This window comes from Malus sylvestris, chromosome 12 (assembly GCF_916048215.2).
Source record: "Malus sylvestris chromosome 12, drMalSylv7.2, whole genome shotgun sequence".
In the NCBI taxonomy this organism is placed as follows: domain Eukaryota; kingdom Viridiplantae; phylum Streptophyta; class Magnoliopsida; order Rosales; family Rosaceae; genus Malus; species Malus sylvestris.
Genome location: NC_062271.1, coordinates 2,107,697 through 2,134,809, shown reverse-complemented (window position 1 = coordinate 2,134,809; position 27,113 = coordinate 2,107,697). Strand labels below are relative to the sequence as shown.

The 27,113-nt window shown below is 41.4% G+C and overlaps 3 protein-coding genes across 4 annotated transcripts; 2 read left to right on the top strand and 1 right to left on the bottom strand.

The window, feature by feature from the left end:
- The first annotated feature begins 3,253 nt into the window (after positions 1 to 3,253).
- LOC126593870 (uncharacterized) lies at positions 3,254 to 4,906 on the top strand. The gene has a single exon (XM_050260034.1). It carries the CDS (start codon positions 3,280 to 3,282, stop codon positions 4,618 to 4,620), a length of 1,341 nt encoding a protein of 446 aa, XP_050115991.1. The 5' UTR covers positions 3,254 to 3,279; the 3' UTR covers positions 4,621 to 4,906.
- A 14,481-nt stretch (positions 4,907 to 19,387) lies between these two features.
- Positions 19,388 to 21,415, top strand: LOC126593874 (60S acidic ribosomal protein P2-2-like). 2 transcript variants are annotated; one of them, XM_050260038.1, is made up of 4 exons: positions 19,388 to 19,550; positions 19,643 to 19,736; positions 20,637 to 20,866; positions 21,195 to 21,415. In XM_050260038.1, the coding sequence occupies exons 2-4, from the start codon at positions 19,649 to 19,651 to the stop codon at positions 21,219 to 21,221; spliced, it is 345 nt and encodes a 114-aa protein (XP_050115995.1). In that variant the 5' UTR covers positions 19,388 to 19,550; positions 19,643 to 19,648; the 3' UTR covers positions 21,222 to 21,415. The 2 variants fall into 2 exon arrangements, with proteins under 2 accessions (XP_050115995.1, XP_050115997.1); XM_050260040.1 differs by having other exon boundaries at positions 19,455 to 19,550; positions 19,647 to 19,736.
- A 1,051-nt stretch (positions 21,416 to 22,466) lies between these two features.
- Positions 22,467 to 25,928, bottom strand: LOC126593871 (monodehydroascorbate reductase). The gene is made up of 10 exons (XM_050260035.1): positions 25,761 to 25,928; positions 25,302 to 25,373; positions 24,836 to 24,887; positions 24,585 to 24,665; positions 24,262 to 24,380; positions 23,953 to 24,172; positions 23,727 to 23,845; positions 23,518 to 23,643; positions 23,077 to 23,217; positions 22,467 to 22,957 (listed from the first exon to the last, which is right to left on the bottom strand). Exons 1-10 carry the CDS (start codon positions 25,809 to 25,811, stop codon positions 22,634 to 22,636), a joined length of 1,305 nt encoding a protein of 434 aa, XP_050115992.1. The 5' UTR covers positions 25,812 to 25,928; the 3' UTR covers positions 22,467 to 22,633.
- Between the last annotated feature and the right edge of the window lie 1,185 nt (positions 25,929 to 27,113).

The following is a 27,113-nucleotide window of genomic DNA, read 5'->3' as shown; positions in this document are numbered from 1 at the left end:
TTATTAATATGGGACTTTAAATAACACTGTATTTGTATCATATAAGGCGTTATAGCTATTGAAAGCAGTGTTTCAAATATCAATTGGTGGAAATATCAATATGCATTTGTGAAAATATCAATGAATATTTCGATATTTGTTGCTTTCGAAGGAAGTTTAAAATGAAACTTTAGGAAATGTCAAGCACTAGTTTAAATGAAATATAAGAGTTTCTCTGATATTTAACCGATATGTCGGAAATATTAACAAAATTTATGTATTTTAGCTGAAATTTAAAATTTCCCCGATATGAGGTGAAATTTAATTACTTCAAACCACCCCCCCCCCTTCTTTCTACATCTTTCTCTGCTAATATCGACCTTATTCAAAAAAATTCAAACACTAATTAAAAATCATTTATATGTGTATAACTACTACACCATGTGGAAAAGTAGATATTGAAAATAAAGGGAAGACAATGAAAGAAAGTGAAAGAAAATGATGGTTCACAATTTTCTGGCTCCATGCAATATATTCGTAGATTTTTTAAGGGTGTCAAAAGATAGCGACTCATTGGATAATCAATTTGTAAGTGTAGATCGAGCCAGCCAAGTGTGTGCTGTGTTTTCTATATTTTAGTTATGAGACAAAACTTGTTCTTAATTTTGTTAAGGTTAACAATAGTTTTGTAACAAATTGATGAAGTAAGACCATACGTGGTTTATGCATTTATTTATTGTACAACTAGAAACCTACTACGTTAAATATATTGATTTTGTTTGATTTATTTAATTTATTTAATTTGATAGTAAAAAGTAAATAGAAATGTGCAAGAGGTTAAAAAAGATGGGTGAAAATCAGTTATAGATGGGTGAAAATCCGTTTTCTTTTCAGATATTGTATATATGATTATGAGCTCTTGCACACCTTACGATCCAGTTTTGTAGGAGCAAGTTCTACCTACAAGATTCTTTTACACATGTGCGCGCAATTCGAGTCTGGCTCAAGTTGGTGCTGGAAGTGACTATATATGTTTGTGTTAGGGGTAATAATATGTGCAATAATTATATTTTTATTGTAATTAAGGTGAATAATAACATTTATTGATTTTATCTTGAATATTATGGTACAAATTGTAAATAATAGGTCAATTACTTCTATACTTAGCAGTCATTTTTAAATTTGAGTTTTATTTGGATGTTTATAATTATGTGGGTTTTCGTTTAAGAAATAAGAGTTGCAAATGTTTATATCTAAAGAACCCATAAATCAATCACTCTATCTAAAACCGCCATACATTGATTCTAGCTGTGCTGGTAAAAATTAAAGATATAAGATGATCGAACGAGTGAGAGGTTAGTGTCTAAGGTTTGAGTTGGTTTGGTGTGGAAGATGGTTCACCTAAAATCGCTTGAAATTGATTACTTGCAGCACCTAAAGGATTTAGGTAGTTTGGGCTTGCCTCCACGAAGCGTTAGCTTCTCAGTTCTTAGGGACTCGGCTGTGCTTTTTTTTTTCCCTGGTTACGCTTCATCTTCAAACTAAATACCTCCAATTTTTAGCATGTTGGGTGTGTCTCCCTTGCGTCCATCAGCTCCCTCTTGTGCTATTTACTGGCAACTACCATTTGATAATTCGGTGAAGGTAAATACTAATGGTTTTTTCAGAGCTAACCGTTCGGCAGGATAAGTTGGAGTGTTTCGAAATTCTAATGGTGTGTGGTTGGGGGCTTTTGCGGCAAATGCACATGTTGCTAGTGCTGTTGAAGCTGAAGTTCTTGCAGTTTTGGAGGCAATCCGTGTGGCATGGGTGCGTGATTGGCACCATGTGTGGTTGGAAACAGACTCCTTTGTGGTGGTTTAGTTTTTTTACATCTCCTTCTTCTATTTCGTGGAAGTTATGTAATGATTGGGTAAATTGTATGTGGCGTGCTTCTAGGTTGCATTTCCATTTTTTCACATATATTTTGGGAAGGTAACATAGTAGTAGCGGACTCCTTAGCAAATTATGGAGCTGACCACTCGCTCGGATTACTCATGGTGGGATTTTGTCCCTCAGTTTGTTTGGGCTTATCATTCTCAGGATTTAGGAGAGTATGGCTACAATTGTAGTCCGACGATCAAGCTTAATTATGTTCTTTACTCTCAACAGGATAAGCAACAAACAATAAAATGAAAGATTTGAGAAGAGAAATCAAGCCACTTATACGATGCAACTGCTCCCCGTATCATGGAGGCAGTCAATCTTTACCGAGTTTGTAACCAACTCCAATTCAAAGTTTCGAGTTCCATTATTTCGCTCCATTAACCAATTATGTATTTAATGTGTATTAGCTCTAAACATATCACAATCCCTCACTTACTTGTCTGACATACCAAAACCAATAGCATGTGAAACACTTTGAAAGAAATTTCAAAGTTGACATGCATTTGTTTAGGAAGACTGTTGCCCCCTTCCAATAGAGGAAGTTCAAGATTAATTGGTTTCTATATCAAAAGAAAACGTAGCTAACTAACCACACGTGTATCACTTATAAAATGATTCTTAATTGGTCATTTTTCTGTACGATGATATTTGATATTTGCATAGTTTCTACCTCAAAAGTATATATATCCCAAACTTGAAACGAGGTTAAAGTCGAATAAAAAAGTTTCTGCAAAATAAAAATACATAAATACTAATCTTCAAGTGTAGATAAAGTCATTATCCACGTTAAAGCTAAAGTTAAACATCTTTTACTGTATATAAGTGCAACGAGTACTGATCTATAGAGTCGCCAAGGTTCTAAAAGACGTTAGTCGCTAGTTGGGCGACAGGATGGGGCCTAGCGCCTAGGCGGCTAGACGGGAGCCTAGGCGGATTAATTCTATTATATTTCGTGTAACTAAGTGTCTATTTATTCTTAAAATATATATAATTTCATCATAAACTACAAAATATAATGACATATATGTTATGAAAACATGGGAAACAAGCATATAATGTGTGTTCATTTTCAACAAGTGTCTTACAATTTATTGAAAAAAATAAAATGCAAAATGAAAGTTATTTATTTTCTGTCTAAGTGAATTGCAATCTAGGCGGATCTTGGCGGGTGCCTCAATAAGTCTAAGCATCATTTCTTAATTTTTAAACGCTTACGCATTAATCGAGACGATGACCAGTCGCCTAGCGCCTAGACGGGGATTTTTAGCACAGTGAGAGTCACACACACACACACACACATATATATATATATATGGAAGGAGATAAGCACTTTGTAATTAAGAAGAAACCTAGCTTCCGATCCAGTAAACTACAATGGCTGATTCTTTGGAGCAGAGGTTTAATAGATTGAGGGATGCAGGAACAAAAAATCAGGATAGTTCTACAAGTGTTGTTCCAAGCAGGTCACGACCGATCATCCAAAATGTTTCCAGAACTCTCCGAAGTAATAAAAATTTGGAGAAATACTTTGAGCCAAGGGTACTAGCAATAGGCCCTATCCATCATGGAAAGTTTCCGGAATGGGAGGAGCTCAAATACAGATTGGCAGCGGACTTTGTCAATGACAGTGGCCGGAGTGAAGAGTTTTTGTACAAGGAGGTTGAGGACAACATCAAGGAGTTAAAACAATGCTACGACGAGAAAACAACAGAGCGCTATGATGGTGATGAGGCGAGCCTCGCTTGGATGTTTTTCGTAGATGGTTGTTCAATCTTGCAGTTTATACACAAGTATTCTACCTTGGAAGAGTTTGAGATAAAGAGAGACCAAGTGTTCTTTGCTGAACAAGACTTGTTCTTGCTAGAGAACCAAATCCCGTATGAAATCCTCAACCTTTTGATGAGCTCAAGCATAAAAAATGAGGACCTTTGGCACGGAATCCAGGTGTTCCTTGATATGCATAGTACTGCAGCTGGTGCATCAGCGAAGCCATTCAGATGGTATAAAAGGATGATGCGACAAGATCTGAAATTTGAATTGCGTTTGGGAGTATGTATGGAAGATTCATGGCCTACTACTCACCTTCTCGAGCTTCTTCGAACAAGAATGCTAGGTCCGGCAAAAAATGGCAGGGAGGCAGCTGATAATGAACTTCTTCCACCATCATTTCGCAACGCGAAGGAGCTTAAGGCAGCCGGGATCCATTTTAGGTGTAGTGAAGGTATGCTGTTGCGTGACATATCTTTTAAACCACTATGCTTTGCAGGATTTCTCTTTCTTCCAGCAATGAACGCGGACGCAATGCCTTTGTTCTTGAATTTGATTGCCTACGAAATGTGTCCCGATTTCCAAAATGATTACACGGTTACCTCTTACTTAAGCTTCCTGAGTTCACTCATTACTCATCCCGAAGATGCAAAGCAGCTAAGGTCAGCCCGCATACTTCACAATAAACTCGAAACTGACGAAGCACTCGCTCAACTCTTCAACGAGATAGGCCCTGATTTGGTATCAAACCCTTCGATAATTCACATCAGTAGCAGATTAGAAAAGCACTACAAATCCAAGTGGAAGGCATGGATGGCTCAGTTCTTTGAAGATCATTTCAGTAGCCCCTGGGCCATGCTTGCGTTCATCGGTGCTCTAACAGCACTTTTCTTGAGCGCCATCCAGACTTGGTACTCAATCATCAGTTATCATTATCCTAAATCTTAGGATTCTCTGTTCGTATTTTCAAAGTTGTTCTCGCTATTTCAAGGATTTCCTTGTAATCAGCTCATTAAGATTATTTTCATTCTATTAAGTTGGCCTTCGAGGAGGCTTAGCGAATCATTTGGTTTGTTGATTTATCAGGCGTGCCATCGTTGATTTCTGCCAACAAAAAGATGTGTTGTATTTAGAATATATTATATAATATTAAAATACTTGCACCACAAGTTATAAGACTTCTTAAGGGATTGTGTCAATGTTTGGCTTAAATTTATATACTATTTTTGTTGTTTGATGTGTATTTTTTATTTAATGTCTCAACGTTTAAATTTTTTTAGTTTATTAATATGCACATTGTAGTACTTACAGTTATAAAATGAGATTAGTGGTCATTTACCACAGTGATGGAAATGTGTTGAGCCATTACATGACATTCTGGGTTTGAATCCCGCCGGTAGCTAAACCCTAACATTTAATCTCACAAAATCCATCGTTTGATAAAAAATAAAAGTTTATAAAATGAGAAAATATTGAAAGAAATTAGTGACCCATAAACCTAAGAGCAAGTCCACCGAGAGCCATTAGGCTGGCACCCAGCAGCCTTTTTGGCCCAGCACCTAGCCAATTTGCTCCAGCCCAGCCTAATAGGCTAGCACCCAGCCCAAGCCAGTCCATAGGGCGACCCAAAATGTGCTGAGATAGAGACCAGCCTACATGACGTCCTGATCTGAAATCTTTTTTTATACGCCATGTCTAAGTAGAGGTCCATGCGCAGAAGATGGTGGGGAAGGAAATGTTGGGCTCGACTGTGATTGTTTGTCCGCGGTGGTAGCAAACAATGGGCTGCCGCAGTCTTTGCCACCACCTCCGACTGATCTTCCAACCTACTAGAATTTCCAATCCAAAGGCGGAGATAACGGCAAGGGTGGAGCCGGAACCGAAGGCATGAGCTGGTGGTGGTATAATGGCAAAGAGGATGGTGGTAGTGATGATGATGAAGGTGGCGGTGATGGTGATGAAGGTGGTGGTGGTGGTAAGGGAGGAGAAGGGTCGTTTCGTGATAGAAGGGAGTGGGGATTGACGGCATGAGTGGTGGGTTGGCGTGCTCTGGTCTGCTTCATTGGATGAGCATTTTTTTGGAGTTCAGAAACTATAAAGTCAGAAATTAAAAATCAAATTATTTTAATAAAATTGACTAGGCTATTTAGTTTTAGGGGTGGAGATGCATTTGGTCTATTACTGTTTGTTGATGCACAAAATCAGCGAAGACTTTGGTACAACAGAAAGTGTCAGGTTTTGTGACCTTCGCTTGGTTGCTTCGGTCACTAGTGAGGATAAGTACGTAAATGAATAGAGACAGAGAAGCAAACACAGGATGTACGTGGTTCACCCAGATTGGCTACGTCCACGGAGTAGAGGAGTTCTTATTAGTAGTGAAGGGCTTACACAAGTACAAAGGATCAAGCTCTCAATTTAGTGAGTTCTTGTGAATGATTTAACACAAAATGGCATTCGGCAATATTGTGGGGGAATGACCCCTATTTATAGAAAAACTTGTAGCTTTGTCACATTGACATGTGTCATGTTGTGATTGGTTCTTGATGTCGACACGTGCTGCGCTCTGATTGGCTTTTAATCTTGACACGTGTCGAGTAGTGATTGGCCTCCTGGTCGGAGGGGAACTCTTCTGGGTCCTTGACAGTATAGCGTTGGCCGGTGCTCGGTAGTTTCGGGATTGGTCAAGTATGGTACAAACAGTGCTCCCCTAAGTTCCCGAGTGAGGGAAACTCCTCGGTTGGGGACTTGCAAGATCCAATCCCTTGAGTAATCACGAAACTTCTAAGTACCGAAGTGTGGTCTGATCTTCATCTGCCCTTCTCTGGAAGTACCTTTCCTCCATCCGGGAATGGTGTACTTAGCTGATGTTGACGCACAAGGTAATGTATCAATTTCACTTGAAGCTTACTTGTAGTTTCGGGCTTGGTCAAGTGCGATACAAACCCTATAGTAGGAGTCCCCCAAGTCGCCGAGCTAGGAGATCTGCCGAAAGAGGTGACAGACAAGGTAAGCAGTCAAACTTCCAAGTAAGCAACCCAGGATCAGAGGTTTGACTTCGGCTTCCGGTTGATTGTTCTCCTTCTCCTTGTCTCTCATTCAACTGCCAGGATAAGGAGAAGCAAATGGATAAGAGATGATATGAGATACTTTTGCTTTTGAAGAAGTAACTTTCCACAGGCTTATTCTTGAACTGTGCTGGAGGGTTTTCTGGTGCCCTTCAGAGTATAAGGCCGACTCAAAAATTTGAGGGTCAAAACAAGTCCATCAAATCTAGAGTACGTTCGACCTTGATGATATGGGATACTTTTGCTGTTGACGGAATAATGAATGTGGTATGGAAAGGTGTCGTGCTGTAGTGATCTGTTTCAGCCCACCGTTGAACCTTCTGCTTCAATCTTTTGCATGGCAGAAGTGGTGTGCAACCTTTGCATTTAAATGGTCCTTCAGAACATTCCTTCATAGTGACTCATTCACGCTTGGCAGCTTCAGTGTAAAGAGCCAATATCTGATCAACTGTCATGAGGTATTTGCCGGTGGAATTCGTGACCTTGATAGCAGTTGAGGATGAGTACTCGAGAGCAATGCTAAGTAAGCGACCAGGCAAAGGCTCCAGGCAGTCAATTCCAAATTGGAGGTTTGATTTCAGGTTCCGACTGACTGCTCTCTTTCTCCTTGTCCTGCAGGTGTGGACAAGGACAAAGACAAAGACAGGGAGAAAGCATGATATGGGATACTCTTGCTTTCGACCCTGATGATATGAGATACTCTTGTTCTTGGTGTGGCTTATTTGCTGAGGTATTATCGGGGGGAAATAAAGCTGAGTATTTCGAGAGGTTATGTTGAGGGTGCCTTTTCGAATGCGAGAAAGGGTTGAGCATTTTTGCAGGTTTGCCTGTCCGTTGAGGAGGGAGGTCAATGTATATAGGGATTTCCCAATAACAAGTAGTAATGCTATTCCTTTACCCTTCTTGGTCACAGCAATGTAGTGGGAGCTGCCAGCTTCACGTGTTTTAATTTTGTCAGAGCACTTTGAAAAAATGGTATGTGGTATCTGGAAAGCTGATATTACGTGTGAAGATTACAGACAAGCTTTATCTAAGGAAATCTGGCTCTCGAAGTTCTGAGAGTTGTGCCTCTTCGGTTTTCGAACAAGCAATCCCGTCGAGGATCTGACTCTCGAGATTCGGAAAGCGGTGCTACTCCGGTTTTTGAGAAAGTAATTATGTTGGGAGTCTTTTCTCGAATGTGAGTAAAGGTTGGACGTTCTTGCCAACCTGTCTTGCCGCAAAACACGGAGGTCGACACACATAGGGACTTTCCAGTTGTCAAGCAGTGGTGCTGTTCCTTTACCCTTATGGGTAATAGTAGGGTAGCTGGAACTTCGAAATTCTCGTGCCTAAACTTTGTCAGAGATCTTTGACAAAGTTATATGTGGTACCCGAGGAGTTGATGGTGCATATGGAGAGCGGTGATTGAACAGTAAGATTCACGTGCTTTCTACTTCACCAGAAATCTTCAACAGATTGCCCGTAATTTCCGCAAAGCTGAGTGTGCATGTGACAGGTGCTGACGAGGCTGAAAAAGCAGGTGCTTCTTCGATTTCTGAGATCGGCCCTCGTGGTCTCTGAGCAGCCCAGCTTTTGAGAAAGCAAACGCCTCTTCGATTTCTGAAGCTCTGTCGAGTGCAGATTTTTATAGAGGCTGGCATTAAGTTCCACAGCACACTTGAATCTCTACCAGTAGAAGCTCATTTCTTGCACTTCTAAGATCTTGATTTGTCTGACCTCTTCCTTCTTCAACACATTTGAAAATGTCTGGACCCTCCGACCGTCGTTTTGACTTGAACCTTGGAGAAGAGACAGCCACGCCTTCTCCAGACAACATATGGCGCCCATCCTTCATATCCCCTACTGGTCCTCTTACCGTTGGGGATTCTGTGATGAAGAATGATATGACCGCTGCAGTGGTGGCCAGGAACCTTCTCACTCCCAAAGATAACAGACTACTTTCCAAACGGTCTGATGAGTTGGCTGTTAAGGACTCTCTGGCTCTTAGTGTTCAGTGTGCAGGTTCTGTGTCTAATATGGCCCAACGCCTATTTGCTAGAACCCGCCAAGTTGAATCATTGGCTGCTGAAGTGATGAGTCTCAAACAGGAGATTAGAGGGCTCAAGCATGAGAATAAGCAGTTGCACCGGCTCGCCCATGACTATGCTACAAACATGAAGAGGAAGCTTGACCAGATGAAGGAATCTGATGGTAAGGTTTTACTTGATCATCAGCGGTTTGTGGGTTTGTTCCAAAGGCATTTATTGCCTTCGTCCTCTGGGGCTGTACCTGGTAATGAAGCTTCAAATGATGAACCTCCAATGCCTCCTCCTTCTGGGGTTTTGTCAAGTACTGAGGCTCCGGATAACCACCCTCCGGTGCTTTCTCTTTCTGGGGCTCTACCGACTGCTGAGACTTCCCCTAAGCAACCTTTGTGAAGGCTCCCTTTTGTTTGTTTATTTTGACTCATGTATATGTACATATTTGTGGCTTATCGAAAATATTAATAAATAAGCTTTGCTTCATTTCAACATATTGTGTTAAATACACCAAAGCCTTCTTCATAAAGTTCTTTGAATTTTTGCTTTTGTTGAAACCTGTATTGTTGAAGCTTTGTGAGTGAAGCATGTAGTTTGAGGTAGTGTTCCCTTAATTTCCCGAGTGAGGAAAACTTCTCGGTTGGAGACTTGAAAAATCCAAGTCACTGAGTAGTCACGAACTTTTGAGTACCAAGGCGTAGTAGCATATGGTGGGAGTCCCCCAAGTCTCTAGTCGAGGGAGTTGACGAATGAGGTGTCTTGCTAATAGCCCCGGACTTTTTCTTCATAGATTTTGTTGATGAAGGTTGCTAGGCCCGAATAAGTGGAATTGCAGAAGGTGTAACCGTTGGTGCATTAACATCATAATGGAAGCATCACAATGATGGAAGCATCACAATGATGAAAGCATCATAATGATGAAAACACCATAATGATGAAACATCATAATGATGTTTCTTTGGTGGAATTGTTTTTCATTTCCCCTAACAACCGGAATTGTTTTTCAACATAACACCATCATCTGTAGGTCGAATCACAAAGTTGTCTTCATGAAAGTTGTTCGTTAATTCCTTAACTACAACATATCCAAATTGGAGAGCCGTCGGAGCAGTACAACTCCAGAAATCCAGGTATGATGAGTGACTGTTTATCATTTGTCTGTCAACCCGTCAGATTTGTTGTGAGCTTTGAAACTCTATTTTCTCTTGCTCAGATCAGCATGCTTTCTTCATTGAAGTTGTTCCTCAGCTTGTGAACTACAACATATCCAAATTTGAGATCCCTCGGAGCTGTATAACTCAAGAAACTCAGGTATGATGAATGACTGGTTATTATTTTTCTGTCAACCCGTCAGATTTGTTGTGAGCTTCGAAACTCCATTTTTTCTTGTTCAGATCGGTATGCTTTCTTCATTGAAGTTGTTCCTCAGCTTGTGAACTACAACATATCCAAATTTGAGATCCCTCGGAGCTGTATAACTCAAGAAACTCAGGTATGATGAATGACTGGTTATTATTTTTCTGTCAACCCGTCAGATTTGTTGTGAGCTTCGAAACTCCATTTTCTATTGTTCAGATCAGCATGCTTTCTTCATTGAAGTTGTTCCTCATCGTCTCTTTCATAACATATCAAAAATTCAGAATGAACTAATGGTTAAATATTTCCAGATCTTCGAAACATCACAGCAGCTTCGAAATCTGCAAGAATCCGACTGTCATGCTTGGAGCTTCAACACTTTAATTTCCGTCGCTCAAACAGAAATGGTTCCTTCTTGAAAGTTGTTCATATGCTCAAGAACTATAGGGTGTCCAAAATTCAGCTCCATTGGAGAAGAGCAGAGGTTGCAGAAATTTGATAGATGAAAGGAGGCGGAAGAGGGAGAGAGAGAAAAAGTCTCCTGGGTTGGATTTCTATTTTGGGGCAGATTCCAATTTTTGTAGCACCTTCATTATTGATGAATTGCTTGTACTTTTGTCCATTATGAAATTTGGGACTTTGGCTTGTTGTTGGATCTATTATAATATGTTTGAGAACATATATAAGTGAATAAATAAGAAGGAAAATTTTGGGCCCTTGTGGGTGTAAAACAAAAAATGTTTATGTTTACCCAAGTGTTTTTGTACAAGTTCAAGGGCATCTTGGGTTTTGTGAACAAAATTTGTTTATTTGGAGCAAGGTTTTGTGTTGAAGCTTTGTAGGTGAAGCTTTGGTGTTGAAGCTTTGTGGGTGAAGCTTTGGAGGTGAAGCTTTTCGGGTGAAGCTTGTTGGGTGAAGCTTTTTAGGTGAAGCTTTGTGGGTGAAGCTTTTTAGGTGAAGCTTTTCGGGTGAAGCTTTTTGGGTGAAGCTTTTTAGGTGAAGCTTTTCGGGTGAAGCTTTTTAGGTGAAGCTTTTCGGGTGAAGCTTTTTGGGTGAAGCTTTTTAGGTGAAGCTTTGATGGTGAAGCTTTTTGGGTGAAGCTTTTTAGGTGAAGCTTTTTGGGTGAAGCTTTTTAGGTGAAGCTTTGTGGGTGAAGCTTTGGAGGTGAAGCTTTTCGGGTGAAGCTTTTTAGGTGAAGCTTTGGAGGTGAAGCTTTTCGGGTGAAGCTTTTTGGATGAAGCTGTTTTTTTTTTTTTTTTTTTTTTTTTTTTTTTTTTTGGCGCTTGACACGGTCTTCATTTGCTTGTTTTGTAGTGACTGTGGAAGACGGATTGCTTTCTGATTGAGAAGGGTTCCGGCATCGCTTGCTATGAATGTAAAAGAGTGAGGGCTGAGTTGGCTAAATTACCTCTTTATTGAATTCATTGCCAAATGACCTTCATTACATAGGATGCCAAACGGCTATAGCTCAACACTTGTACATCGTGAGTCTATTTGTAGTAGTACTTCAAGTGATCAGCGTTCCATGGATGGCCAAGGGTCTTGCCATCGGAGCTTCTAAGTGTGTAAGAGCCAGGGCGACTGATGCCAATGACTTCATACGGTCCATCCCAGTTTGGACTAAGTGTGCCTTCACTCGGGACTCTGTCGCAGAGTAATCTTTTCTTTAAGACCCAGTCTCCTATTTTGAAAGAACGAGGCTTGACCCTAGAGTCATAATAGTTGGAGATGCGCTGCTTGTAGGCGACATTCCTCAAGTGAGCTTGGTTTCTGTGTTCCTCGACTAAATCCAAGTTGAGGGTGAGTTGTTTGTCATTTTCACTTTGAATGTAGTTCTGGACTCGGAATGTTGCTTGCTCGAGCTCAACAGGGACAACCGCCTCTGTGCCAAAGGCAAGTGAGAATGGAGTTTCTCATGTTGAAGTCCGATATGAAGTGCGATATGACCAAAGAACTTGGGGTACAAATTCTGGCCAACAGCCTTTAGCTTTGTCCAAGCTGGTTTTCAAAGTGCGCTTGATTATTTTGTTGATGGCCTCAACTTGTCCATTAGACTGGGGATGAGCTGGAGAGGCAAAGCATAAGTTGATGTTGAACTTAGAGCAGAACAACCTGAACTTCTTGTTGTCGAACTGTCGCCCATTGTCAGTGACTATCGCATTGGGAATGCCGAATCTACAAAGGATGTTCTTCCACACGAAGTCTTCTATCTTTGCCTCAGTAATGGTTGCCAAGGGTTCTACTTCGGCCCACTTTGTGAAGTAGTCCACTGCAACGACTGCGTAACAGACTTTGCCCTTCCCTGCCGGCATTGGGCCGATCAAATCAAGTCCCCACTGGGCGAAGGGCCAAGGGCTGATAATAGGAGTAAGAGGCTCTGGAGGGGAATGAGGAATAGCCGCATATCGTTGACATTTGTCACATGAGCGGGATACTTTGATGGCATCCTGGTGGAGTGTTGGCCAGTAATATCCTTGGCGAAAAGTCTTGTGTGCTAGGGACCGAGATCCAGCATGATCTTCACAGACTCCCTCATGTATTTCCCGAAGGACGATTTCCGCCTCGGCAGGCGTAAGACACCTTAAGTATGGCAGGCTAAAACCTCGCTTATAGAGTTGATCATTGATGATCAGGTAGCGGGTAGACTTGTATCGAATTTGCTTAGCCTGGACTTTATCATTTGGGAGGGTGCCATGAGCAAGGAAATTATAGATCGGGGTGATCCAACTATCCCCCTGTTGTAAGTTGCATACTTCTGCGGCCATGGTGCTTGGTGTTGCCAACAGTTCGACATGAATTTTTCTTCCAATCTTGTCTTCCACAGCCGAGGCGAGGCGAGCCAGGGCGTCTGCATGACTGTTTGCCGCTCGAGGAACTTGGGTGATCTGGTAGTGGAAGTGCTTGAGCAAAAGTTGTGTTTGCGCAAGATATGCTGCCATGGAGCTGTCCTTAGCATCAAAGTTGTTGGTAACCTGGTTGACCACCAATTGGGAGTCACTGAAAATATCAATTTGTTTAACCCCGAGGTGTTTGGCCAAACGTAATCCTGCTAGAAGGGCTTCATACTCGGCCTCATTATTTGATGCCTTGAATTTGAAACGAAGAGCATACTCCATTGCTACTTTGTCGGGTGTAGTCAAGACTAGTCCCGCTCCACAGCCCTGTTGGTTGGATGAGCCATCAACATACAGACTCCATGCTGGGGTTGTTGGTTCTATCTTCTGAGCTTCCGGGGGTAATGAAGCCACTGCTTCAGGTGTAGAAGCAATGTCAACCGGATATGTGAAGTCGGCAATGAAGTCTGCCACTGCTTGGCCCTTCTCAGCTGGCTTTGGTTGGTAGGAGATGTCAAACTCACCCAACGCTATTGCCCATTTGATCATTCGCCCTGAAGTGTCAGGACTTTGGAGTATCTGTCGAATAGGATAATTGGTAAGCACGATGATGGAGTGCGCTTGGAAGTAAGGGCGGAGTTTTCGAGCAGACATGACCAATGCCAGAGCCAATTTCTCAATGTTAGAGTACCGTGTCTCCGCATCTTGTAAGGCTTTGCTAGCGTAGTAGACAGGTCGCTCAATATTCCCATCCTTTCGAATGAGAACGGAACTTACGGCTGAAGCTGATACCGATAGGTAGATAATGAGAATGTCTCCTACCTCGGGCTTGGAGAGTAGAGGGGCTTTACTCATGTACTCCTTGAGGTTTTTGAATGCCTCGGCACATTCATCAGTCCATGTAATGTACTTCCTACTTCCCTTAAGTGCTTTAAAAAAGGGAGCACATTTGTCTGTGGCCTTAGAAATGAACCTGGTTAAGGCTGCCACCTTGCCAGTAAGGCTCTGGATGTCCTTTGAAGTTACCGGTTCCTTCATGTCGAGGATTGCTTTGATCTTCTCGGGATTAGCTTCAATGCCTCGTTGGCTAATCATGAAACCTAAGAATTTGCCAGAGCCTACGCCGAAGGCACATTTTTGGGGTTTAACCTCATTCGATACCTCTTCAAAATAGTGAAAGTTTCAGATAGGTTGGTGATGTGTTGGTCAGCATGTTTGCTCTTGACTAACATATCATCAACGTAAACTTCCATGCTCTTCCCAATCTGCTCGGCGAACATTGAGTTGACTAGTCTCTGATAAGTCGCTCCTGCATTCTTTAGGCCGAAAGGCATGACTTTATAGCAGTATAGTCCTCTGTCGGTAGTGAAGGCTGTGTGTTCTTGATCCGAAGGGTTCATGAGGATTTGGTTGTATCCTGAGTAAGCATCCATGAAGCTCAGGAGTTCACACCCGGCCGTAGAGTCTATAAGTCTGTCAATAAGAGGAAGAGGGAAGCTATCTTTCGGACACCCTTTGTTTAGGTCGGTGTAGTCAACACACATTCTCCACAAGACCTTTTGAAGCAAAAGACTTTCTTTGGTCGGATTTTTCTTAACAAGGACCACATTTGCTACCCATGTCGGGTAATTGACTTCGCGGACAAAGCCTATGCCTTTGAGTTTTTCAACTTCTGCTTTCATTGCCTCGTATCGTTCAGCGTCATAAGATCTTCGCTTCTGTCTCACCGGCTTGATCTTGGGGTCAATACTCAAACGATGACAGATGACATCGGGAGAGATGCCTGGCATGTCCTCGTATGACCAGGCGAAGACTTCAGTGTTCTCTTTCAAAAAAGATATCAATGCTAACCGAAGGGGTGGTGACAATGTGGTGCCAATCTTCACCATGCGATCTGGATAATCTCTTGAGATAGGTACCTTCTCCAACTCTTCAGCAGGTTGGGCTTGCTGGGTGAAAGAGTCATCTCGAGGATCATCGGGTTGATTGTTGCTATCAGGAAGATCCAAGTTCGCTTCATCTAAGCTGGTCTTTGTGACTTGGTCATGTACAGACAGGGTTTCCTTGGGTCCGGGCAAGTGTTGTTGCTTAACTGAAGTGTTGTAACATGATCGTGCACTAAGCTGATCTCCTCTGATGTAGCCGTTGCCATGGGGGGTTGGAAATTTCATCAACAGCATATGCGTGGATACCATAGCCTTGAGGTCATTGATGCCTGTGCGCCCAAAGATGACATTGTATGCCGTTGGGCAGTCAACCACTAGGAAGTTAGTGGTAATGGTAGCCGTGTAAGGGCCTGTACCAATAGTAAAGGGTAAATGTATGCTCCCTAAGGGTTGCACGATATCACCGGAGAAGCTTATTAGAGGAGAAATCGAGCGATCGAGCAAGTGTTCAGCTACACTGAGCGCCCTGAAAGCTTCGGCAAACATGATATTGACCGAAGCCCCTGTGTCTACGAGGATTCGTCGAACATCAAAGTTGGCTATGTGAGCCTCCACGATCAATGGGTCGTTATGAGGGTAGATGATGCCTCTTTCTTCCTCAGGGTAGAAACATATCGGATCCCAGTTAGGTTTTTGATACTTCCCTCCCCTGATGTCTTCCACGTGAAACACTTGGTGACCAGGCCTCAGACTTCGTTCACTGTTTTTCATGGCCCTATTGGAAGATTCAGATATGGGTGTGCCGCCGCTTATGGAATATATGACATTCACCTGGCGTTGGTTACGGTTATCCCTTTGAGGGTGAAGAAGGAATTGATCAATTTTTCCTTCTCGTGCCAAAGCTTCAATACGATCACGGAGGATGATACATTTCTCGCTATCATGGCCGTTATGCTCATGGTAGCAACAAAACGTGCCCGCGTTATTCGGGGGCGTGTAATCTGGGTGCCTCGGCTTTGGTTTTGGTATCAGGTGAGCTATGCTGGGGTAAATGGCCGCGCATGTGGCATTCAAGGGCGTGTATGTCTCATACCTTGGGGTAGGGGGTATCTTGACGCGGGTTTGACCCACTGCATTGACTGCCTGGGGGCGAGCGTTATTGTGGCGATACCCTTGGTTATCGGGATAATGTCCCTTACTCTTTTTACTGAAAGGAGAGTGGTGAGGATGGAAATCCTTCCTCTTGCCTTGAAATTGATATGTCTGTTGATTCGGTGAAGCATTATGCAAGGCATGGGGAGGTGCCACTGCTGTTTGGGAAGTCGAGGTCTTCTCATTTAGGTGAGTCTGGCTTCCACCTCCCACTTGTTGATAAAGGATGGTTGTAGGGGGTTTCTCCTGATATGTCTTTGCCTCGGCGGAGGCATGGTTATAAGCATGCGCCATCACCTCAGAGTAAGTCTTCCAAGTATTGGCATTGATCATGTATTTAAAGAAACAATCACGTAGGCCTGCCGTGAAGGCTTTGAGGGCAGTCTTGTCATCTGCTTCGGCACACCGGGAGTATTCATGGCTGAAGCGGCCAGCATACATACGTAATGACTCGTCTGGCTTCTGGCGGATAGTGTACAAGTCATCTGCAGAGTGCAAGCGATCGGTTTGGAAAATGTGTTGGGAAACAAATAGTTTCCTCAATTCCTCAAATGAGTCTACCGTCTCAGGTGTAAGACGACAATACCAATTTAGAGCTCCACCAGAGAGGGTGGAGGGGAAGAGAAGACATCGCTCTTCGTCGGTGTGCATCCGGTATGCCATGGTGGACTCAAAGAGGTTAAGGTGCTCAATCGGGTCCTCTTTTCCAGTATAAAGTTGCAAGCCAAGCTTTTGCTTTGTCTTTGCTTGAAGGGGGGTGTTGAGGATCCTCCTTGTAAGAGGGCCAGGCCTGGGTTGGTTCCAGTCAGGTATTTCAGCCTGACGTTCAGCCTTCAACTTGTTTACTTCCTCAAGAAGTTGTAGGACAAGGGGGTCCTGAGCGGAGTTATGTGTCACTGGAGCTTTCTTTCGTAAATCTCCATCTCCTCTTGGAATTAGGAAGGTTTGATCAAGGGCATGTGATTTTTCCCTGGACTCGCTGTACTGGCTTCCAGGGTATGTCTGTCGGAACACCTCTGAGTCCCCTGTACCCTCATGTCTCTCTGGGACTTGTTGCCCCTTCCCCAAATTGGTGGCCGGCTTGGGCCGTGGCAGGGGACCGAGTCTCTCAGAAATCCTTGGGTCATTAATCTTTGAGCTTATATGGATGGAATTCTCTCGACGTTGCTTCAGGAAATCCCGACAATCGTGAAAGACGACTTTCGATCCTTCTGCCCCTTCAGTAAAGAGGTGTCTCCCTCCACTTCTCATGGTTCGGGTTGAAGCAACTGGGTTAAGAGAAGCCTCATGTTGATTATCAAGTCGAGGGGTAATCTGTTCCCTATCAGGGATATCTATGTCGAATGCATGTGACCCTCCATGTTGGAGGGCACCCAGTTGATGGTTGACTTCCACGGGGGCAACAAGCTCGCGTGTCTGAGCTTGCCTAGCTTCGTGGAGTGTCTCGAAGAGCTTCTCATATTGCTCCTGGAGGACCTCATTCTTCATTGCTATCTTGTTGTTCTGAGCTTCCAACTCATCGACTTTAGCTTGAAGAAGAACTCGTTTTCCTTCCTTCTTTCGTTGTTTCGCACTATGTGCAAGGGGGGTGTCATTCTGTGTGCTGTGGCTTCCTTCGCTTCCCATGTTGGAGAGGGATGCCTGGTCAAAAGAAAGTGTACGAATGATAGAAACCAGCTTGACACAGCTGAAGAGAGTAGGAATAAGTGTCGTTCCCACAGACGGCGCCAAATGTTGATGCACAAAATCAGCGAAGACTTTGGTACAACAGAAAGTGTCAGGTTTTGTGACCTTCGCTTGGTTGCTTCGGTCACTAGTGAGGATAAGTACGTAAATGAATAGAGACAGAGAAGCAAACACAGGATGTACGTGGTTCACCCAGATTGGCTACGTCCACGGAGTAGAGGAGTTCTTATTAGTAGTGAAGGGCTTACACAAGTACAAAGGATCAAGCTCTCAATTTAGTGAGTTCTTGTGAATGATTTAACACAAAATGGCATTCGGCAATATTGTGGGGGAATGACCCCTATTTATAGAAAAACTTGTAGCTTTGTCACATTGACATGTGTCATGTTGTGATTGGTTCTTGATGTCGACACGTGCTGCGCTCTGATTGGCTTTTAATCTTGACACGTGTCGAGTAGTGATTGGCCTCCTGGTCGGAGGGGAACTCTTCTGGGTCCTTGACAGTATAGCGTTGGCCGGTGCTCGGTAGTTTCGGGATTGGTCAAGTATGGTACAAACACTGTTCATTGAGGTCTATCATTGTTCACTGAGTGGATAAAATAGGCTGAGTGCTGGTGCATTTTTTAGGGGATGTGCTATCCACATATCCCATTTTACTTCTCACACACCATTTGTTAATTTCTGTTCGTTGATCTTCTTCAATTCATTAGATCCGAAGACCAAAAATTAGAAATATGTGTGAGAAGTAAAAAATGGTGGGTATATATCACATCATTTTGTTTAGGGGTGGACTTGCCCTAAATGAGAAAGGCCTAATCGGATAAATGGTCCCCGTGGTCAACAGGTATTCGGATGATAGCCCCTGTGGTAAAAAAATTCGGATTTAAACCCCTGTGGTCTAAGTCTGTTAGGATTTATGCCCTTCGGTTAAATAATGCTGACGTGGTTGCCACATATATGCCACGTGGCAAAAATAATAATTTTTAAAATACCTGAATTAAAAAAAAAAAAAAAAAAAAAAAAAAAAAAACGCAGAAACCCAGAAAATCCCCCCCGCCCTCCGCCCTCCGCCCTCCGCCCGTTCCCCCACCCCGCCGGACTTCTTCTCCTTCTTCTTCTTCTTCTTCCCGCCGGAGACCAGCTCCCCCCCCCCGACGGAGCCCTCTCCCCGCGCGACCCTCCTCCCTCTCCTTCTTCCTTCTTCTTCTTCTTCCCGCCGGTCTCCCTGCGCGACTTCTTCTTCTTCTTCTTCTTCTTCTTCTTCTTCTTCTTGTTCTTCTTCTTCTTCTTCTTCTTCTTCCCGCCGGAGACTAGCTCCCCCCTCGCCGGAGCCGTCTCCTCGCGCCCTCCTCCCTCTCCCTCTTCCTTCTTCTTCTTGCAGATCCGGTTTGTTTGTTTTTTTTTTTTTTTTTTTTTTTTTTTTTAATTCAGGTTTTTTTTAAAAAAAAATTAAAAATTATTATTTTGCCACGTGGCAGCCATTTGGCAGCCACGTGGCAGCCACATCAGCATTATTTAACAGAAATGTTTAAATCCTAACAGATTTAGACCACAGGGGTTTAAATCCTAACAGACTTAGACCACAGGGGTTTAAATCCGAATTTTTTTACCACAGGGGCTATCATCCGAATACCTTATGACCACGGGGACCATTTATCCAATTAGGCCAATGAGAAAACATTGAAAATACAACAAAACAATGGGCTGGCAGTTTCTTTAATCCGGCCCAAACCCGAGTCTGGCTGGGTGTTGTTGTAGTCCGATCAAAACCCTAGCAACTCTGCATAAAACCTCATTTCGCTGTCCTCCTTGCTTCATTTCGCATTCGGCTGCAAATTTACCCTCTCTCCGCACTCCGCAGATCTAGAGCCCTCTCAAGTACTCTCTCTCTCTCTCTCTCTCCCCCTCACCCTCTCTGTGGATTTGAGAGACTGGTAGCCATTTTTAATTATTAAATTTGTGTTTGTCAGGCAGAGATGAAGGTGGTCGCTGCATACTTGTTGGCTGTGTTGGGCGGCAAGACCACCCCTACCGCCGAAGATATCAAGGACATCCTTGGCTCCGGTAACTTTCCCTTTACCTTCTTGTGGTTCTTTTGCTCGTTCTGTTTATAACCCTAATTATTAACCGCATCGAAGATTGTGACTTTGTGGTTTCGTAGTGCGATATTGCGTGTTGATTTGTAAATCGCATTTCTGTATTCGTATTTTCTATGTGGGTTTTGAATTTTGATCCTTATCAGATTGATATTTTATTTTTTGATCTTTTGTGAACCTGAATATATGCAAGTGACAAGGAATGGGTTATGTGGATGTATTATTTTTCGGTGTTGAATCGTGGCGAAAATGATTGCCTTTCTGTATTAATGTATGTATGGAATTGGATGGTTCGACTTTAATAGTTTTGGTTATTGTTTGTTTGTATTTTTATGTTCTGGAATAGCAATCCATATGACATATCTTTTTTTTGGTAAGATGAACCAATTGAATGCTGTTATAATACCTATATTTCCCGAAATTCTGTTTGGTTGCGTATGGTTATCGGTCTGACTACTTCTAGGCCTCGATTGGTCTCTAGGATTGGATTGGATAACACCTATGTTAAATGCATATTGAAGGTAGAAATGAATATTAGAAGAGGATTAGACATGGTGGAATCTTATGCCTTCTAATCCTACCATTTTGGATGACTGGAATGACAAGTTTTCTTAACGAGTAATCCATCTCTCTCAACATATGCATTTATATCTTCAACGTACCTTTATTGAAGTGGGTTATCTATTCCAATCCAATCCTAGATAGTAGATACCAACTGAGGCTCAAGAGGATAGAAATTTTTTTACTGTATTGGAGTTGTTGAATGCTTATGTTGTCTGTGCTTTCTACTCGGATATTAACATTAGGAATCATGGTGTTGTGTCTATACAAGGTATTACTGAATCTAAAAATTTGGTATTGTTTACAGTTGGTGCTGAGGCTGATGATGACAGGATTCAACTTCTGCTCTCCGAAGTCAAGGGTAAGGACATCACAGAGCTAATTGCCTCTGGAAGGGAAAAGTTGGCCTCTGTACCAGCTGGTGGAGGTGGTGCTGTTGCAGTGGCTGCAACTGGCGGTGGTGCTGCTGCTGCTGCCCCTGCTGCAGCTGAGGCGAAGAAAGAGGAGAAGGTCGAGGAGAAAGAGGAATCCGATGATGTAAGTTACCTCGATAATCTCATTAATATTGGTTTGCATGCTTTAATGACTGCTAACCCAATTCTGTTGCTATTATTTCTTAAGAGGTATATGTTTAATAGTATCCATCTAAACATGATTTGTATATGTGCATGGCGGCAACCTTCTGTTAATATGGTCATGTAAATTCAGTAGACATTTGCCTTTGTTTGAGTTGTGGAACATTCAGATGCACGTTTTCTTGCCCACTACTAATAGTCTTCATACTCAGATTGTATCAACAAACAATCTCGGACACGTCAGACTACGATATAGTTTTCTTATATTTCTTGTTTTTTCCTTGTTGCAGGACATGGGATTCAGTCTCTTTGACTAGAGCGGTTGTAGCGCATGCATCCCGGTTTTCTCTGTTGGAGTTGAATAGAAATTTTTATTCAGTTGAATGTTCGGTTTTTGGATCTTAGCCAGTAGAAGACATGATCACAATCTAATATGTAGTTGGTTATGGTTATTTAATTGTTGTGGATTTGAATCTTCTTTTCTATCCAAGTTTATGAATCTTTTGTCGTACCGGTTGTTAAATTTTTCTTCTCATATGAAAATTGATGAGTAGCTTTATTTATTGGGAGTTTTAACAAAACATTCCTGATACCGTTCACTTTTAACGAAAATTCATATTTATACATTTCCTTGGTACTATTCACTAACCTTTAAAAATGACTTTTCATTAAAATAGAAGTTTTTTGGGATTTTTCGTTAGTTTTTATTTATTTATTTTGTTTACAGTGGAATGACTTACATGAACACAGCTGCCATTGGAATCTCGTGCTAATAGTGTAACGACGTGATTTTATTATTGGCATAGGATGCTACCCATGGCGTCATTATGTTGTTCGATGACATGATTGGAGTGAATTCAATGGCCTTAAATGATGAATCTGGATCCTCTTTGTGAAGATCATGGGAATTTGTAATTTGGTTCTGTTTATCATGTATTGTGCAGTTAAAAATTATTTAAAATTTTTTATTTAAAATTGATCACAAATAGTACCTCACAAATAGAATTCGGAAAGGATTTTGTTGGTTAAACAGCTTTTATTTTGACAAGATATTGGAATTCTAAGGTTTCTTAAGCGTAAGCCCAAATCGAACCAATGTTTGTTCCGACACCCTCTCATTCCCAACGTTTCAATTTTCAAATTTTAAAAAGGTAAAAACTGAAAAAAAAAAAAAAAAAAAAAAAAAAAAGAGGTTATCAAACGGTCCTTACTTGTGTCGTGTCTTATTTCTTTTAGGAGAAGCAAATTATAAACAAGTTTGATAATAAGTTGTTAAACTATGAATACGATGGCGGCCGGATTTTGTGAAGAAAACAAAAATCTACACAAACCAGGTCGGATGGATGTGAACTAGATGAACGAGAACATTTTACAAACTACAGATTTGCAAGCGGATGGATTTGGACAACGTGGCAAACATAACATATGGACTTTGTTCGGTACACAACATTGGTTTTCAAGCCAATCAAATCATATCCAATCCAATTCAAATCACTAGAATCACATCGACATTTTTGTCAACTTGCATATCACGCTAACTACTAATAACACCTACTAGCACAATATATTGTCTTTTATTTTTGTCAGAAATTCTAACATTCGTTCAACTACAAGAACAATAACCACTGTAACTCTGAACAACAAGATTCATGCAATTAAAATCCCAAATTATCCCTAAACCTTCATCAACGAGCTATAATCCATTTATTTTTCCACCACAAATGAAGGTTTAAATCTTACTAGCGAAAGAGAGACCTTCCGTAGCAAGCTGATCTAAACTGGCAACAGGAGGTTGGGCCTTTGCAACTTTGGCAATAGCCTTGTTCTCCTCCGGAGTGCCGCCCTCCAGAAATGCTCCGACCACCTTCCCGTCTTTAATCCAGTATGATCCAAACTTCGCCTTTGGTGTGGCAGGATTACTGTCTCCGAAGAGCACAGTTTCACCAACATTGTCACCGTAGAATTGCCATGAAAGATCGAAGGAGCGGGAATAGAAGAATGGAAGGTAGTCATACTCCTCAACTGTCTTCCCCTCCTCGCTTGCCTTGATGGCCTGCAGAAATCAATGACAATAATATAATTCACGCGCCCACGTGCAGAAGCCTTTCAACCCGAAAACATGACAGATTTGACAGAATGATATAGATGGGTTCGTAGTTGAAAATTCCACACCTTTACAGCCTGCTCAGCAGATTTGCGTGCATGGTCGACATGCTCAACTCTCCTAATCTCATTGTACAACTTCAAAGGAAAAGTGGCGACATCACCCACAGCATATACATTCGGAACACTTGTTTTGAAGAATGCATCAGTCTGCAATTAACCGGCACATATTAAAACGGATGCCATGAAACATTCACCACAGAAACGGGATGACTAATCAAATGCTGAAACTGAAAATACATATCCAATATGATGAAAATACAAACACGATGAAATCCTTAAACCTTTCTTTCGCTATTGTTTACTTAATATGGGCTAAAACAAGTACTTATCTGTGTGATTAACCAGTAAAGACTATGAAGATTGATACTGCTAAGAACTCCAAGCATCATAAAGAATAAAGATACGGGAAAAGGGGAAGGAATCAATTGATTTTGGAAGTTGCATGACCTTAATGCCGCCTTTCTCCTCTTCGACTTGTCCCTTGAACAATGTTGTCAGGGGCCTGCCCCCAACACCAACAACAACGATGTCAGCTTCAAGCACGGTGCCATCCTTTAGGTGCACTTCCTTAACCTATATTATGACAAAAGTCAATATTCGGAAGCGCAGTTTCATCGAAGCATGACATCCAAAACGACAAGCAATCATGTATGTACCTCTCCATTTGAGTCAGCAGTAAATCCAGTCGCAACTGTTCCCTTAATGATTTGAACTCCTTTGTTTTTATAATAGCCCTCATAAAAAGCAGCAATATCAGAAGTGAAAAGCCGAGGCACTGCAAGGACAAGGAAAGATTAGAGGAATGAGGCACATAGAATAGAAAGAGTGGCCAAACTCATATGCATACAAAACAAAAAAAGGCTTGAAGCAGTATTCACTTACTGCACCATGGTTCAGGGTAAACCATTTTAACATCTAAATTGTTAATTCTCAAAACTGCACCAAGCTCGAGACCAATGTACCCTCCTCCAACAATCACAGCCTTCCCATTCTTTTTTGCTTTAATTGCTTCATTGAGTTTATCGGCATCATCAATTTCTCTCAAATAGAAGATGTTTTTGGCATCAGCTCCTTTGACACCAAAATCTGACAATCTTATAACCTACAAAAACATAAAATGCATTTGATTAGGTATACAAAGCTAGTTCGTTCAGAAAAGCTGAGGCATGGAAAATTCCTAGAGTTGCTTACCGTTGAGCCGGTGGCAATAACGAGAGTCTCATACTTGAAGGATTCCCCAGTTCCACTGACAAGAGTCTTCCCAGGAAGATCTGCTTTAACTATTTCAGTGCTAAGAATCAATTCTATCCCTGAAATTATTATAATTATGCCTCCATCAGAATAACCCATTCTAAAAGACCCAGAAAATGGAAGATCAGATAAAATTGTTAAAAATGAGTCTGGGACAGTAACAAGTAATAGTGGCTTTCACCGCCTCTAAATACTTGGGAAAGCTCTCAAACATTCTCCAATCATGATTGGTATATGCTGTACTGTGAAGAACAACACCATACCTTTCTCCTTGTACCAGTCAGGAAGCAATCTCTCTCCTCCACTTCCAACGCAGACATGAAACCCAGGAAGTCTAGCAGGAGCTACAAGACCAACCCCAACAGTAAGTTACAATGTCACAGAATGTGATGAACTTATAAATGAGTTTGCTCTATGTTGACGTGTCAGGTGTGAGTAAGAATCTAGAGGTCATAAGACACAATTCCGCTTACTTTAAGCACCGGAAATTTGGAACAAAAGTAACAAAACTTACACTCGGGGAAGAGATAAGCCTTGCTGAGTGCAGGACGTTCGTAGGGAGCCACCTGGAAATAAAAGAAATAAAATTTAAGAACATTTGAGAATTTAACTACGTAATCAAACAGAATTAAATTCTACCGCCATTTGAGGATAACTACTTCAAACAGCAGTAATAACATGGAAGTACAGAAAGTATACAGGTAGCAAGCAACGAGCATCGACATGAATAACACAAAAAAAGTATCTTAACCAAAGTTTAATGTGAAAACTGAAAAGTACATCATCAATTAAGCAAACAGTCGGCAATACTCATCATACTAGATGTAACACTACCAGAATTCACATTTTCTAACCTCGTTACCAAAATTCACTACTGATTGCATTAAAATCTGAAAAGTATATAATTTTGCTCAATAATATCTCAAATATTCAGTCAACCAGATACAAAAACACGCAAAAGCGATCACTGGAAGACATACCGCCTCTTTGGAAATGACTGCTAGTTCGCCTGGCTTAAGCCCCTGCTTGGCAAACTCCCGAGCTGCATAACCCTATAGATTTCGAAAACAAACGCATATAAAACTTAAATATTGATCAAGGCTTCCACAGTACAGCAAAATCATCACAAAAAACAGTTTTTGAAGCGTGATCACAATTATAAAGGAATTTATTTGACATAATTACCATAATCATGTACTAAAACAACTACAACAGAAACGCATTGACTTCAAGAGCATCAAGTACTCAAAATTTCATAAATAAATAAAAACGGAAATTGAAATAATCAGATTCGATCTATGCAAATACTCCAAATTTAAAGACAGAAAACTTAACAAAAAAAAAACAACAGAAAACTTAACAAAAAAAAAACGAAAATAATGCACAAAATTAACAAAATTCGATCAAAACGGACGAGAATCGATCGCAATGAAACTTACAGCCGAGACTCCGCCGCCGAGGATGACGTACTTGAAGTTCTTCGCCGCCATTGATGGCTGATCGGACGGACAAAACGCGCGTTTCGATTCTTCTTTTTCGATTTGAATTCAGCTGGTGGTGGAGAAGTGAGAGGAATGCGATGAGGTTTAGTGAGCTGAGTGATTGTCATACTATTTATATGCCGACCGGTGCTTCCTCATTGGACGGTTTGGACTAACCTATGACGTCCCCCCGTGTTAACGGAGTTTGTCCACGTGGCGAATCAAACACCGTATATCTTTGCTGCCTGTGCAATCGCCACGACAACCGATCCGTTAACGGATTCGTCGTTTAATATCGCCCAAAAAAAATTTGGCTTCTAAAATAATTAAAAAATACATATTCATTTTCTGAAATTTCATTTTAGATAATAAACATATAGACCTTATTAGCCCCGTAACAACGTCTCATTTGATGTTTAAGATTGAATTGGTTGATACTCTAGATTCACTGTACATTGAATGAAAAATGAATATAATTTTCAAATTTTATCTGAACTTATTCCTTTCAATCCTCATAAAGACGACAAGATAAGAATGAGAAAGTTTGCTTCGTGCTTGATTCATTTTCTACCTTTTAACTTTAGAAAAGAAGTTGAAAGTTGATTCATGTCTTTCTTCAACGGATATTGAATCTAGTGAGTTATTCAAACCATATTCATTTATAAAACAAACTAAGCCTAGATGGTCTCCAAATCTTCATATATTTACGTAGTGTGAGAAGGAATGGAGGATACGAAGAATGAGGTATGACATTAACAGCCCTCCCTACTTATAAACTCTATACGAAGAATGAGGTATCGTGAGAAGGAATGGAGGTTTTTTTTAGTCCATCTTATTCGATATGCCTCCTTATAAACTCTATTGACGCTTTGGAGTAGTGAAATTTTGTTGTCTTACAAAATGAGTGTTACGTGAAACAACTCGACAATATTTCTTGGACAAAGAAAATCTTATACAGTAGGTGCATGGGGTTGTCCAGTGTGAACACAATTTGATCCTATTTTTCAAAGTAGGTACCTAGTTGAAAATCCTTTGATCATGGCCATTGGATTTGCTCTTTTGTTTATCTTTTGGGTTGGATTGCTTTTTTTATTTTTTTTCTTTCGAAAACAACATAAATTTCATTGAATAAGGAAATGTCCAATACACATTACATCAGATAGTCTAATAAAAATTGGGGATAGCCAAAAAGCCTATTCAACAAAAAGAGAAAAAACAAAAAAGAAAACCATAATTCTTATCCCACAAAAGCAAAACCCAGTTGCTGTTGCCACCGCTACCACTACCACCTCACCAGCCTCGCTTTGGGCT

What these genes read in the sequence shown, in the direction of transcription:
- LOC126593870 (XM_050260034.1), top strand. Translation starts at nt 3,280, where the DNA reads ATGGCTGATTCTTTGGAGCAGAGGTTTAATAGATTGAGGGATGCAGGA.
- LOC126593874 (XM_050260038.1), top strand. Translation starts at nt 19,649, where the DNA reads ATGAAGGTGGTCGCTGCATACTTGTTGGCTGTGTTGGGCGGCAAGACC. An exon ending in CAAGGACATCCTTGGCTCCG is followed by an intron (nt 19,737 to 20,636) that starts GTAACTTTCCCT and finishes TATTGTTTACAG; the next exon opens with TTGGTGCTGAGGCTGATGAT. An exon ending in AGAAAGAGGAATCCGATGAT is followed by an intron (nt 20,867 to 21,194) that starts GTAAGTTACCTC and finishes TCCTTGTTGCAG; the next exon opens with GACATGGGATTCAGTCTCTT.
- LOC126593871 (XM_050260035.1), bottom strand. Translation starts at nt 25,811, where the DNA reads ATGGCGGCGAAGAACTTCAAGTACGTCATCCTCGGCGGCGGAGTCTCG. An exon ending in TGACTGGTACAAGGAGAAAG is followed by an intron (nt 24,381 to 24,584) that starts GTATGGTGTTGT and finishes TAATAATTTCAG; the next exon opens with GGATAGAATTGATTCTTAGC. An exon ending in TTATTGCCACCGGCTCAACG is followed by an intron (nt 24,173 to 24,261) that starts GTAAGCAACTCT and finishes ATGTTTTTGTAG; the next exon opens with GTTATAAGATTGTCAGATTT.